The 14,536-nt window shown below is 41.1% G+C and overlaps 1 protein-coding gene across 1 annotated transcript in view; it reads right to left on the bottom strand.

The window, feature by feature from the left end:
- Nucleotides 1-14,536, bottom strand: part of EPSTI1 (epithelial stromal interaction 1) — a 127,665-nt gene that overhangs the window by 53,403 nt on the left and 59,726 nt on the right. The window contains exon 7 of the mRNA XM_049852955.1: nt 4,625-4,718. Coding sequence (XP_049708912.1) covers nt 4,625-4,718 — 94 coding nt within the window. The remainder of the gene's footprint in view (nt 1-4,624; nt 4,719-14,536) is intronic.

Raw genomic sequence — 14,536 nt, 5'->3', positions numbered from 1 at the left:
ATACATATATAGATACACATATACATATTTAGTTGTTGTTGTTGTTAGGCGCCATCAAGTCAGTTCCGACACATAGTACCTTAATGTACAACAGAATGAAACACTGCCCAGTCCTGCACCATCCTCACAATCGTTGCTGTTTGAGCCCATTGTTGCAGCCACTGTATCAATCCATCTCATTGAGGGCCTTTCTCTTTCTCACTGACCCTCTACTTTACCAAGCATGATGTCCTTCTCCAGGGACAGGTCTGTCCTGATAACACATTCAAAGTAAGTGAGACAGTCTTGCCATCCTTGCTTCTAAGGGGCATTCTGGCTGTACTTCTTCCAAGACAGATTTGCCTGTTTTTCTGGCATTCCATAGTATATTCAATATTCTCTGCCAACTCCGTAATTTAAATGGATCAATTCTTCTTGTGTCTTCCTTACTCATTGTCCAGATTTTGCATGCACATGAGGCAACTGAAAATACCATGGCTTGGGTCAGGCGCACCTTAGTCCTCAAAGTGACATCTTTGCTTTTTGACACTTTAAAGAGGTCTTTTGCAGCAGATTTGCCCAATGCAATATGTTGTTTGATTTCTTGCCTCCTGCTTCCATGGGTGTTGATTGTGGATGCAAGTAAAATGAAATCCTTGACAACTTCAATCTTTTCTCCATTTATCATAATGTTGTTTATCAGTGCACCTGTGGGGACTTTTTTGTGTTCTTTATGTTGAAATGTAATCCATACTGACGGCTGTAGTCTTTGATCTTCATCAGTAAGTGCTTCAAGTCCTGTTTGCTTTCTGAAGCAAGGTTCTGTCATCTGCATATTGTAGGTTGTTAATAAGTCTTCCTCCAATCCTGATGCTGCGTTCTTCTTTATGTAGTCCACCTTCTAGGATTATTTCCTCAGTATACAGATCGAATAAGTATGGTGAAAAGATATAACTCTGGCACACATTTTTCTTGGTTTTAAACAACACAGTAAGTATCCCCTTGTTTTGTTCAAACAACTGCTTCTTGGTCTATGTAGACGTTCCTTATGAACACAAATAAGTGTTCTGGAATTCCCATCCTTTGCAATGTTATCCACAATTTGTTATGATCCACATAGTTGAATACCTTTGGATAGACAATAAAACACAGGTAAACATCTTTCTGGTATTCTCTGCTTTCAGCCATGATCCATCTGACATTAGCATATTCTCTTCTGAATCTGGCTTTAATTTCTGGAGTTTCTTGTCAATGTACTGCTGTAACCATTTTTTAATTACCTTCAGCAAAATTTTACTTTCATGTGATATTAACAATATTGTTTGATAATATGTGCATTCCATCTGATCACCCTTCTTTGGAATGGGCACAAATATGAGTCTTTTTCAGTTGGTTGACCAGGTAGCTGTCTTCTAAGTTTCTTGGCACAGATGAGTGAGCACTTCCAGTACTGCATCTGCTTGTGGAAACATCTCCATTGGTAGTCTTTCAATTCCTGAAGCCTTGTTTTTCATGAATGCCTTCAGTACAGCTTTGACTTTTTCCTTCAGTACCATCAGTTCTTGATCATATGCTACCTCCTGAAATGGTTGAACATCGGTCAATTCTTCTTGGTACTGTGACTATGTGTATTCCTTCCATCTTCTTTGATGGCTTCCTGTTGGTATTTGAAATACTGGTGGCATAGCTTCCAGCATCACAGCAACATGGAAGCCACCACAGTACTACAAACTGACAGATAAATTGTGGCATATATTTATGCATATACACATACACACGCATATAAAAAACCTAACCCCATTACCGTTGAGTCAATTCTGGCTCATAGCAACCCTATAGGACAGAGTACAACTGCCCCACTGGGTTTCCAAGGCTGTAATCTTTACAGAAGCAGACTGGCACATCTTTCTACTGTGGAGCAGCTGGTAGGTTTGAACTACTGACTTTCTGGTTAGCAGCTGAGTGCTTAACCACTAGGACTTCTTACATGTACATACACACATACACATATACATAAAATTGTTGGTAGATGGTAGCTTTAGCAACGCAGGGATAGGCAAGCCAGAGGCTCGAAACCATTCAGTATGGGACTGAAAATATTTAATGATAATGACTGAGAACGGGATGGTGATGCTGGTACTTTCTCCTACACCCACCCACACACATACACACACACACACATATATTTCTGTAGAAAGAACAATATCCATTCTGTGTAGATAAACACTATAAGTACTTTTTGTCTGAACTCTTTTTGTATAACACTTAAAAGAATTTTCTTGTTGTGTTTTTGATGGACATCCAGTATTTATGAAATCCCCATCTGCCCATGGCTGAGCCACATTAAATAAGAAAGCTGCAAGAAGACCGATTTTCCTGGCAAAGTTGCATTAGGTAGTAAAATTTTTTTAATTTTTAAAATTATAAAACCTAAACCCTTGTACAGCTCATCACACCCCATAAAGACAGTATCATACAATGGTCATGTCCCACCCATATACCCGAGCTAAGGCAAACTGCAGAAACCCTGGTGGCATAGTGGCTAAGCAGTGCCTTCTTTCAGCAGAGATGCAACATACTTCACAAAAGGGTAATCTACATATTTGATTTTACTAAAGCCATAGAAATAGTTCCACAGAGGATTCTCTGAGGAGTTCCATGCATTTGAATTAGCAGAATAAGAATAGTTAATATGGATAAAAAGTCAGTTAAAGGTATTGCACACCAACAAATTATTAAGTTTGGTGTCAAAATGGGAGCAGCTAGTGCGTGCGGCTCATAGGGAAGCATCCTGGGCCCAATCCTGCCCCATATAGTCTATTAATAGCTCTGAGGAGCGTGTGACTAATGCACTAATCAATCCACAGAAAACACAGCTCAGGGAGCCTTTGCTTATGCTTTGGAAGACAATATTAAAGTTCAGGATCATCTTGTTAAATTGAAGGAACGAGCCAAAATAAATTGAGCAAGCACACACAGTACTGCCAGGTGTTTCAAATCATACAGAGTCAGGAAGACCCCAGACAGAAAGCAGGACCACCCTGGCCACTTTTCTCATGAACCCAGTTGGTAAAACTATCCAACTCCTGTTCTCCTTCCCCTTCTCATGGCCACAAGGAAATCTGGGTAGATGTCAAGGACTGTCATCTACACGTGATTTGCCTCCACTATCTACAGCTTCTAACGCTTTCCCCAGAGCCCTGCCGTGAGTGGGGAGAGATGACGGACTTCACCAGCCACAACTGGTGGTGCCCACACTGATCAAACTAAATTTTGGAACACTATGTTAGAAGCTTGCAAAGGAATTAAAACTGAAGGTTTGTAAACAATGGTATATAATGGCCTTTTCCCAAGGAGTGTCATAATGTCTTCCTGATTTAAAAACAAAAACATAGTACTAAAGAGAAAGGGGCAAGGGAAAGAAGATGGGATTTTTCTAACAACTTAATATTCACTATCTTCTCAAACTCTGGAAAAGCTAAGACTTAAGAAAAATTAAACCTATCCTTTCCTTCACTACAACCCATTCCCAAAATCATCCTTGATTACCTTTACTTTCTTGACCCCAGTGAGCCAGCCAAGGACAGTGGTGGTTCAGTGGTAGGATCCTTGCCTTCCATGAAGGAGACCCAGGATCAATTCCCAGCCAAAGTGCCTTATGCACAGCCACCACCCATCCCTAAATGGAGGCTTGTATGTTGCTATGATGGTGAACAGCTTTCAGCAGAGCTTCCGGATTAGGAAGAAATGTCTGCTGATCTACTTCCAAAATTCAGTCAATGAAAACCGTATGGATCACAGTGATCCAATCTCCAGTCAATCATGGGGATGGTGCAGGACTAGGCGGCATTTTGTTCCTCTGAACACGGAACCTGCACACAACCTGACACTTAGGTAGGTGTTTCTAACTTAGGTAGGTAAGGCCATGATGCTTTCCAATTCTGATATGCTCTATACTCACATTTCTTTGTAAATATTGATTTTCTCCTTTACTTAACAGTCCTTCAAGGCAGAAACTATATGCAACTCAATACAACTTATGTAGACATAAAAATTGGATGGAGGGATGGAGGGATGGATGGAGGGAGGGAGGGAGGGAGGGAGGGAGGGAGGGAGGGAGGGAGGGAGGGAGGGAGGGATGGAGGGAGGGAGGGATGGAGGGATGGAGGGATGGAGGGATGGAGGGATGGAGGGATGGAGGGATGGAGGGATGGAGGGATGGATGAAGGAATGACGAGCAAGGTTAAGGAGCTTTTCAGAAGTCGGTTCAGGTGCCCATAACGTAGGTAACATGTACAACCACTGTTTTGTAGCTGAGACAATATTTGAGGTCAAAGCTTCCTATCAGGTCATCTGCCTTCCATTCCAGCACTGTACTCTATACAGGTCACTCTATGACCTTATCTTCATTCACTAAACACGTTATTTAAAAGATGCCCAACTAAGCTTCTGTTAATGGTGGTGGGATGGTTTGGAAAAGGATAGAGGAAATGGTTGCACAACAGGATGAGGGTAATCAATTCACTGAATTTTATATGTAAAAATTGGTGAATTGGCAAATATTTTGTTATATATGTTTTTACCACAATTAAATTAAAAAAAAAAAAAAGATTCCAGACAGCACCCTGCATGGCATTCTACTTACCCATGCTGAGGATTGTGGGTCACGAAAAGCAGTCTGGCAGGTGCTTCTGTTTGGCGATCCCGTGTCCAGTCGGCTCAAGAATTCAGCAGTTTTGCTACCAGGAACACAAATAGGTGTTAGTGTTTTCATAAGAAATTTACATAGTATCATCGTGTATTGTGCCTTTGGACACCAGCCTAGGCTTTTCTTGGGTGATGACTAAGAGTGTCCTATGCAGAACAAAAGGTTAGGTTAAGAACATCGTATAGCAGAAAATCAACCCAAAATGCCATTATTGCAGGAATGCATTCCTGAGGAACATTAGGTTTGAAAAATATAAAACTAGGTGTGTGATATGTGAACCTGTGATTGCCTTTTCTCCACTTTGTGCTATTGATACGGAGATAAACGCTCTGTTAGATTCCACAGTCTAGGGCCCTAATTTCCTTTCTGAATATTTAAAGCTTGACACTCAGACTTCACTATGGAGCTGTGGAACATTAACCCACAACATCTCAGCCCACATCTGCCTTACGCTAGGCCCCATTTCACTTTCTAGGAGTATTTCTTCCTCCTGGTTACTTCATCTCCCACGTGCCCTTGACTAATAGACTCTCTGGTCCAATAACTCTTACCCATTTATGGATCATGGGCCCTTTGAGGCTTCTGAGAGCAGAAACGGAGCCTATTTCTTCAGATACACACACACCTTTGTATTTGATTTAAGGGAAGCCACGAACCTCCTTCCATGGTGAATAAGCACTGCTGGTTCTAGTCTGCATTTCTGACTTGTGCTTTTAGCTCTGAAAGGCTGACCCAGAACTAGCCTCAGTTTCAATAAAAGTTCTTTGTTTTTCCCTTAAAAACCCAAACCACCACCCTACTTTCTCCTCTCGCCTATGTCAAGCATGCTGGCTGCCATCGAGTCGATTTTGACTCATAGCGGCCCCACATGACAGTGAAACTGCTCCATGAGGTCTCCCTGGCTGCAGTCTTCATAGAGCCAGATCATCAGTTCTATCTCCTGCAGCGCCTCCAGGTGGATCAGACCTGCCAACTTTTCGGTCAGAAGCTGAGCACTTAACCTTCTGCACGACCAGGCCTCCTTATGTCAAACAAACAACACTGGAATTGTTTACTAGTCCTCGCTTCAATGACACTCCTAGTCTGCTTACTCATTTCTGCTTCTTTTGTCTGTTTTTCATGCCATTTGTGGAATTCTACCCCTTTATTCCGGTTGCATAACCAAATACCTTCTCAAGGCTTGATTTATGCTGCCCCAGACTTTCACAGCCCGTTCCCCATCTGCATCCTTCCTTCTTCTACCTCTCTTATATTTTTGGCTTAATGTTAAGATGCAGTTAATCAAGTACTTTATTTAGGACATGGGCATCAAAAGAAACACAAATGTTCTGATAAGAACAAATAAATGGCATCCAGTTTAAAAAAAAAAAGCATCAAAACAAAGAATTAGACATTAATCAGAGAATGCCAACATCACTTCAGATAGTTACTTAGGCAGAAGGTAGAACATGACATGTGAACAAGGTTAGCAGCTCGAGCTGGGAAGGGAAGAGCTAAAAGTTAAGCTACATACATGACCCTGGGAAACAGGAGGCTTCGGCAGCTGAGACAAGCATGCATTCCATTTGTCTAGGATTGCTTATCTAGCCTGGAATAGACAAGGAGACAAATGAAGTTGCAGAGCCTGGACACTGTCCCACTGTCTGGGGCTTTATGAAGTCATCACTCAAAAGCATAAAAAGAAGAGAGTTGCCATAAGTTTGGATGAGATTTCTGAATATCCTTAGCTGAGTGCAGACCATGGGAGAATGAGATGAGAAAGAAACACCGTGATAAGCAAGGAACTTCAGGCCAAGTTCCCGAAGTAACTCCCACAGTGTGTGCTGACTAACAGCTGCTTACCTGCCAATGCCAAGTCCAAAGATGGCTGAGCAGCTAACCGCCAGCCACGGCCTTTGTGTCAAGTATCACTGCCTCACCCATGCCGTAAGATTAAAGCATAGAGACTGAGCTACAGGACGGCTATGGGAATACAAGTAGAGGCCTGTGAAGAATGAAGATTTCTCCCAAGTGATTAACTGTTGTGAATTAAACTGTATACCCCCAAAGTATATGTTGAAATATAAAAAAAATATATGTACCTATAAATAGGTCCCTGGGAGGTGCAAATGGTTTGTGCTCGGCTGCTAACCAAAGCGTTGGCAGTTCGAAGTCACCCAGCAGCGTCACATTAGAAAGGCCTGGAAATCTGTTTCCTTAAAGATTATAGCCCAAAAAATCCTATGGAGCAGTTCTACTCTGTAACACGTTGGGTCACCGTGAGTTGGAATCAACTTGATGCCAATGGCTTTGGGTTTGCTACCTATAAATATGACCCTGTTTGGAAATAGTGGTCTTTTGTTGTTAGCGAGGTCATGCAGAGCTGGGTCAGTCGAATTCTTACCCACTGTACCACCAGGGCAGTGACTTAGATGAGTGGGGGGGGGGGCAGGGGGGATTATATAGTGCTTAAGGCATTATAGGAAACCCTGATGGTGCAATGGTTAAGAACTATGGCTGTTAACCAAAAGGTCAGCAGTTCAAATCCACCAGGCACTCCCTGGAAACTCTACAGGGTCAGTTCTACTCTGCCCTATAGGGTCACTATGAGTCAGAATCAACTTGATGGCAACGGGTTTGGTTTGGTGGTTTAGTTAAGCTATTATATATTTTGGGGTCTATTTATTACAGCAATTAGACTACTCCAAATAATACAACATAAAGAGATATCTACAAGAGAATCATTTCTCAAACTTGGTGATCAATTCTAAAAGTAGATAAGAAGAAGCCAAGAAGAGATGAGAAAAAATGGGAAAAAGAATTCTCAAGGATTCTTAAACATTTCAAAACCTTAGGTATTGGGGGGAAGTTGGGGGAGAGCCTAGTCATGCTTGAATTGTCTTCTTTGTCAGGTCTAAAAGTATAAAAATTAGTACTAACCCATTCCAATACAAGGAGCCTTAGTGGTGCAGTGCTTAAAGCTCTCGGATGGTAACCAAAAGCTTGGCAGTTTGAACCCACCAGCCACTCCATGGGAGAAACATGTGGCAGTCTGATTTTGTAAAGATTTACAGCCTGGGAAACCCTATGGGGCAGTTCTGCTCTGTCCTGTAGGGGTACTGTGAGTCAGAATTGACTCTATGGCAGTGAGTTTGTTTTGGTATCCCAATACCATTAGACTCCCATCTAGTTGGAGGAAGGGTGGGGGTCTGGAGGACAAGCTGCATTGCGAGAAGGAAGGAAGGAAAGGAATATGGTATATTACATATTAACAAAAATCTGTTCATGGAGATTATCAATTAAAAAAAAGGTGGCTCTTTGGAAAAAACAAAAAATATGGGCAAGGCCACAGGTGGTGAAGTGTGTATCTGTTGGTTCATTTGAATAGTCTAGAATTGCAAAAGTTAAATTTTTGTAAAATTTTTGCAAAAGTTAACAAACAAAAACCTCAGAATCGTAGGAGCTTGAGAGCTAGCTGTCTGCCACCCATCACACCAGGGCTACAAGGTGCTGAGCACACTTCTCTACCTGGTCAACTACAACCTCCACTTTTAAACCATGACAAGACTCATGAGAACATTCTAATAAAAATATTAAACCACTATCTTAGTTATCTAGTGCTGCTATAACAGAAATACCAACAGTGGGTGGCTTTAACAAACAGAAATTTATTTTCTCACAGTTTAGGAGACTAGAAGTTCGAATCCAGGGTGCCAGCTCTAGGGGAAGGCTTTCTCTGTCAGCTCTGGGGGAAGGTCCTTGTCTCTTTGAGCTTCTGCTCCTGGCAAATCTTCATGTGGCTTGGCGTCTCTCTTCCCGTCTCTCTTTTTGCTCACTTGTTTAATCTTTTTTTATATCTCAAAATAGATTGACTAAAAATACACCCTATACTTAATCCTGTCTTATTAGCATAACAAAGATGACCCATTCCCAAATGGGATTATAACCACAGACATAGAAGTTAGGATTTAAAAACACATATTTTGGGGGAACATAATTCAATTCATAATAACTACCAATTTTAAAGCTAATTGGCCATAATTGGGGCGGGGGGAGTAACCTCACTAAAAAATAGCAGTTACAAATCTCTCCTTGGTACTTTTTGTCTTGCTGGGAGTGTACGGGGCAGGTTTACTTCCCCTCACCTGCTTCTATCTGAGAGAAATTGGCTAGAGCAAGAGAAACAAGAGCTTAGACTCCGGGATATACAACAAATGCCACCCAGGTCAATGTGGGGAGACCAGAGAGGGGGGACTGTGGGGACTGTGACAAACCAGGGAGTGATCTGCAGCCGCCACTCAGCTCCAGGGCATTGCTGCCCTGCAGAGACACACGCCGATATGGCCAGATGTCCCAGTTTATACAGGTATAACCAAAGTGCCAAACATCTTCAGTGTGAAACAGCAATTCATTCTTGATTGGACATACTGTGGGCCAACTCCATTAGAGCCAAACAATACCTCTGCAGGTCAAATGTGGCTCAAAGGCCACCAGATTGTGACCAGCTGATTTCGTTTCTGCCCACTGAGGTTCGTGCTACTCTTAACTATATGTCCATTGGCTAAAAGGAGAAAGAAGGTGTATTTGTACTGTATTTTACATTTGTACCAAACACTAAAAAAATAAATAAATAAATAAAGTGTATTAATTCACTTATAATTTTTAACTATATAAATGTTTTTGTTAATACATGAAAAAATTTTTTTTTCATTTTTTTATATGAAAAGCATCTTATAAATAAGATGAAAAGACAACCCAGAAAACAGCTATGGGTTAACAGAAGAAAAACATAAAAGGATTAGTGTGAAGACTGTATAAAGAAATCTAACAAATCAATTAGAAAAACAACCAACGCAATAGAAAAATGGGCAAACTGTAGACACATGCACTTCCCAGGGGAAGAAACCCAATTAACAATAATAATAAAAAGAATATCAGCAACAGTAATAATAGCTAGGATGTATATAGTGCTTAGTAGGTGTCAGGTTCTGTTGTAAGCACTTTACATATATTAACTTCACAATAACCTTGTGAGGGTACTATTATCATCTACAATTTATAGAAGCAACTTGTTCAAGGTCACACATCTAGTAAGGGTCAAAACTAGGACTCAGCCTCAGGCAGCCCCAGAGTCCACACTCTTGCCACCACACTGACTACCTCTCACGAGCAATATCCATGTGAAAAGATATTCAATCTCACTAGTAATTCAAACTGAAAAAAAAAACAAACCCGTTGCCATGGAGTCAATTTCAACTCATAGTGACACTATAGGACAGAGTAGAACTGCCCCACAGAGTTTCCAAGGAGGGGCTGGTGGATTTGAACTGCTGACCTTTTTGGTTAGCAGCCAAGCTCTCAACCACTGTGTCACCGGGGCTCCTAGTAATTAAAAAAATTAGAGACATGCAAAGTAGAGCAAGATACGATTTCACACATTTCACAGCAAGAATGACAAAAAAAAATTAGTAATAAGTATGATAACCTTGCCGTGTGCCAGGGAGGGTGTCTGGCAGAACTAGTCCTCTTACAAATTGCTGATGGGAAGGTGAATTGGTCTTCGGACTTTTGACAGCAATTAGACAATACCTGGTAGAGCTGACTATGGGCCTAACCTAGGGAAATTCTTGCATAGGTGCCCAAGGAGATCTGAACAATGATATTCAAACCAGCACCAGTGGCAAGAGTCTCGGAGAAAGACATAAAGAAGACAGAGGGAGGAAGGGAAGGAGTTAGATCTACATTATGAATCAACGTGTTTAAATCTCAAGAACAATACCCAGTAGGGGAGGGGGCTAGGGAACAAGTTGTAAAACCAAACCAAACCTCAGAATCGACTCTATGGTCAACAGCTAAGTTGTAAAAAGTACGGTACAAAACCCACAAATATTATATGATTTCATTTAAATGAAATACCTAGAATCAGTTTAATGGGTGGCATGGAGGGGGAAAGGGGAAATCACTGTGTAAGAAACAATAAGTTTCTGTGTATGGTGATGGAAAGTTTGGCAACGGAAATGGTGATGGATGCACAACATAACTGATGTAATTGGTGTCACTGAATTCTACACATGAAAGATGCTGAATTGGCAAATGTGTTATCTTTATTTTTACAATAATAAAAAAGAAATCTAAAATAAAGAGGAAAAAGTATGGTACAATGATATAAATATCTAAACGATACTAAACAACAGCATGTACTTTTTGTGGATTTGTACGTATATAGTAAAATGAAAAAACATGCCTGGTGATAAAGAAGAAAAGCAGCCCCAGATATCCAGGAACTGATCTGATGCCCATACTTTGACCTCAATGTTTTTATGAACTGATCTGAGGCTTACAGCTAAGCCATGTTGTCCTCCTGTTGGACATATACAGCCTTGGAGAATATTCACCTTCACACAAGGCCACCTTGCAACCCACATATTACCAAGCATCCCCCTCTTGCACTAAATGAATGACAACTTCTTTATCAATTGCAGCATTCATCTGTCCTCCCTATAGACAAGATCTGTCAAGTCCCCTAATCACAGAATTGCCCCCGCATTCTGACAGCACCCAATCCAGAACAATACCCTACTTCCTTAGACCCTTCTCAAAAATTATCCAACCCAAACTGAAATCCAGTCAATGATAGGCTCTTTCTAACACTCCTTTACTAAGATACCCCATGATTCCCTACGGTGTGTGTTTTCCTTAGCTGCAATGAGGAATAAACCCCACTTGTTCATCTACAAGTATGTTCCTCTTGGTCTTTGGCTGTAGGGCATTGATGAATGTCACATATTAGGACTTGGGTGCTAATAGGGAAGGAGAAGCGAGGGGGTGGAAAGGTAGCACTTTAGCTGTCTCTGTAATATTTATTTATTTATTTTTAATAACCAAATGCCACAAAATCTTAAGGTCCCTGGGTGGCACAAATGGTTTGTGATAAGGTTGCTAATGCAAGGTTGGAAGTTCGAACACACTCAGCTGCTCCAAGGAAGAAAGGCCTGTTGAACTGCTTACGTAAAGATTACAGCCAAGAAAAGCCTGTGGAGCAGTTCTATCCTGCAACATATGAGGTTGCAATGAGTGGGAATGGATTTGTGGAAACGGGTTTAAACAAAATCTTAACAGTGTAACTTTGGCAGTCAATACATATTTTCGGTACACTTGAAATGTTTCTCAAGTACAAAGAGAAAAAGCACATGCTCTGGTGGTATACCCCCAAGGGTCTGTCAATTTGTTGCACTCTGGGGGCTTGCATGTTACGGTGATGCTGGGAGCTATGCCACCGATATTCAGATACCAGCAGGGTCACCCATGGAGGACAGGTTTCAGCTGAGTTTCCAGACTAAGACAGGCTAGGAAGAAGGACCCGGCAGTCTACTTCTGAAAAGCATTAGCCAGTGAAAACCTTATGAATAGCAGCAGAACATTGTCTGATATAGTGCTGGAAGATAAGCCCCCCAGGATGGAAGGCACTCAAAAGATGACTGGGGAAGAGCTGCCACCTCAAAGTAGAGTCAACCTTAATGACATGGATGGAGTAAAGCTTTTGGGACCTTCATTCACTGATGTAGCACGACTCAAAATGAGAAGAAACAGCTGCAAACATCCATTAATAATCGGAACCTGGAAGGTAAGAAGTATGAATCTAGGAAAATTGGAAATTGTCAAAAATGAAATGGAACACGTAAACATCAATATCCTGGGCGTTAGTGAGCTGAAATGGACTGGTATTGGCCATTTTGAATCAGACAATCATATAGTCTACTATGCTGGGAATGACAACTTGAAGAGGAATGGTGTTGCATTCATCTTCAAAAAGAACATTTCAAGATGTATCCTGAAGTACAATGCTGTTAGTGATAGAATAATATCCATATGCCTACAAGGAAGACCAGTTAATATGACTATTATTCAAATTTATGCATCAACCACTAGGGCCAAAGATGAAGAAATAGAAGATTTTTATCAGCTGCTGCAGTCTGAAATTGATCGAACATGCAGTCAAGCTGCATTGATAATTACTGGAGATTGGAATACGAAAGTTGGAAACAAAGAAGAAGGATCAGTAGTTGGAAAACATGGCCTTGGTGATAGAAACAATGCTGGAGAGCGAATGATAGAATTTTGTGAGACCAATGACTTCTTCATTGCAAATACCTTCTTTCACCAACATAAATGGCGACTATATACGTGGACCTTGCCAGATGGAACACACAGAAATCAAATTGACTACATCTGTGGAAAGAGACGGTGGAAAAGCTCAATATCATCAGTCAGAACAAGGCCAGGGGCCGACTGTGGAACAGACCATCAATTGCTCATATGCAAGTTCAAGCTGAAACTGAAGAAAATCAGAGCAAGTCCACGAAAGCCAAAATACGACCTTGAGTATATCCCACCTGAATTGAGAGACCACCTCAAGAATAGATTTGACGCACTGAACACTAGTGACTGAAGACCAGACGAGTTGTGGAATTACATCAAGGACATCATCCATGAAGAAAGCAAGAGGTCATTGAAAAGACAGGAAACAAAGAAAAGACCAAGATGGGTGTCAGAGGAGACTCTAAAACTTGCTCTCGAAGGTTGAGCAGCTAAAGCAAAAGGAAGAATTGACGAAGTAAAAGAACTAGACAGAAGATTTCAAAAGGTGTCTCGAGAAGACAAAGTAAGTATTATAATGACATGTGCAAAGAGCTGAAGATGGAAAACCAAAAGGGAAGAACACGCTTGGTGTTTCTCAAGCTGAAAGAACTGAAGAAAAAATTCAAGCCTCGAGTTGAAATAGCGAAGGATTCTATGGGGAAAATATTAAACGATGCAGGAAGCATCAAAAGAAGATGGAAGAAATACACAGAGTCATTATACCAAAAAGAATTAGTCGATATTCAACGATTTCAAGAGGTAGCATATGATCAAGAACCGATGATACTGAAGGAAGAAGCCCAAGCTGCTCTGAAGGCACTGGTGAGAAACAAGGCTCCAGGAATTGATGGAATATCAATTGAGAGGTTTCAACAAACAGATGCAGCGCTGGAGGTGCTCACCCATCTACGCCAAGAAATATGGAAGACAGGTTCCTGGCCAACTGATTGGAAGAGATCCATATTCATGCCTATTCCCAAGAAAGGTGATCCAACCGAATGTGGAAATTATAGAACAATATCATTAATATCACACGTAAGCAAAATTTTGCTGAAGATCATTAAAAAAACGGCTGCAGCAGTATGTCGACAGGGAACTGCCAGAAATTCAGGCCGGTTTCAGGAGAGGACATGGAACCAGGGATATCATTGCTGATGTCAGATGGATCCTGGCTGAAAGCAGAGAATACCAGGAGGATGTTTACCTGTGTTTTATTGACTGTGCAAAGGCATTCAACTGTGTGAATCATAACAAATCATGGAAAACATTGGGAAGAATGGGAATTCCAGAACACTTAATTGTGCTAATGAGGAACCTTTACATAGATCAAGAGGCAGCTGTTCAAACAGAACAAGGGGATACTGAGTGGTTTAAAGTCAGGAAAGGTGTGTGTTAGGGTTGTATTCTTTCACCATACCTATTCGATCTGTATGCTGAACAAATAATATGAGAAGCTGGACTATATGAAGAAGAATGGGGCATCAGGATTGGAGGAAGACTCATTAACAACCTGCGTTATGCAAATGACACAACCTTGCTTGCTGAAAATGAAGAGGACTTGAAGCACTTACTAATGAAGATCAAAGACCACACCTTCAGTATGGATTGTATCTCAACATAAAGAAAACAAAAATCCTTACAACTGGACCAATGAGCAACATTATGATAAACAGAGAAAAGATTGAAGTTGTCAAGGTTTTCATTTTACTTGGATCCACACTCAACAGACAT

Source organism: Elephas maximus, chromosome 14 (genome assembly GCF_024166365.1).
Source record: "Elephas maximus indicus isolate mEleMax1 chromosome 14, mEleMax1 primary haplotype, whole genome shotgun sequence".
NCBI lineage: Eukaryota > Metazoa > Chordata > Mammalia > Proboscidea > Elephantidae > Elephas > Elephas maximus.
The sequence above is the reverse complement of the archived record's forward strand: the minus strand, read 5'-3'. Positions and strand labels throughout refer to the sequence as shown.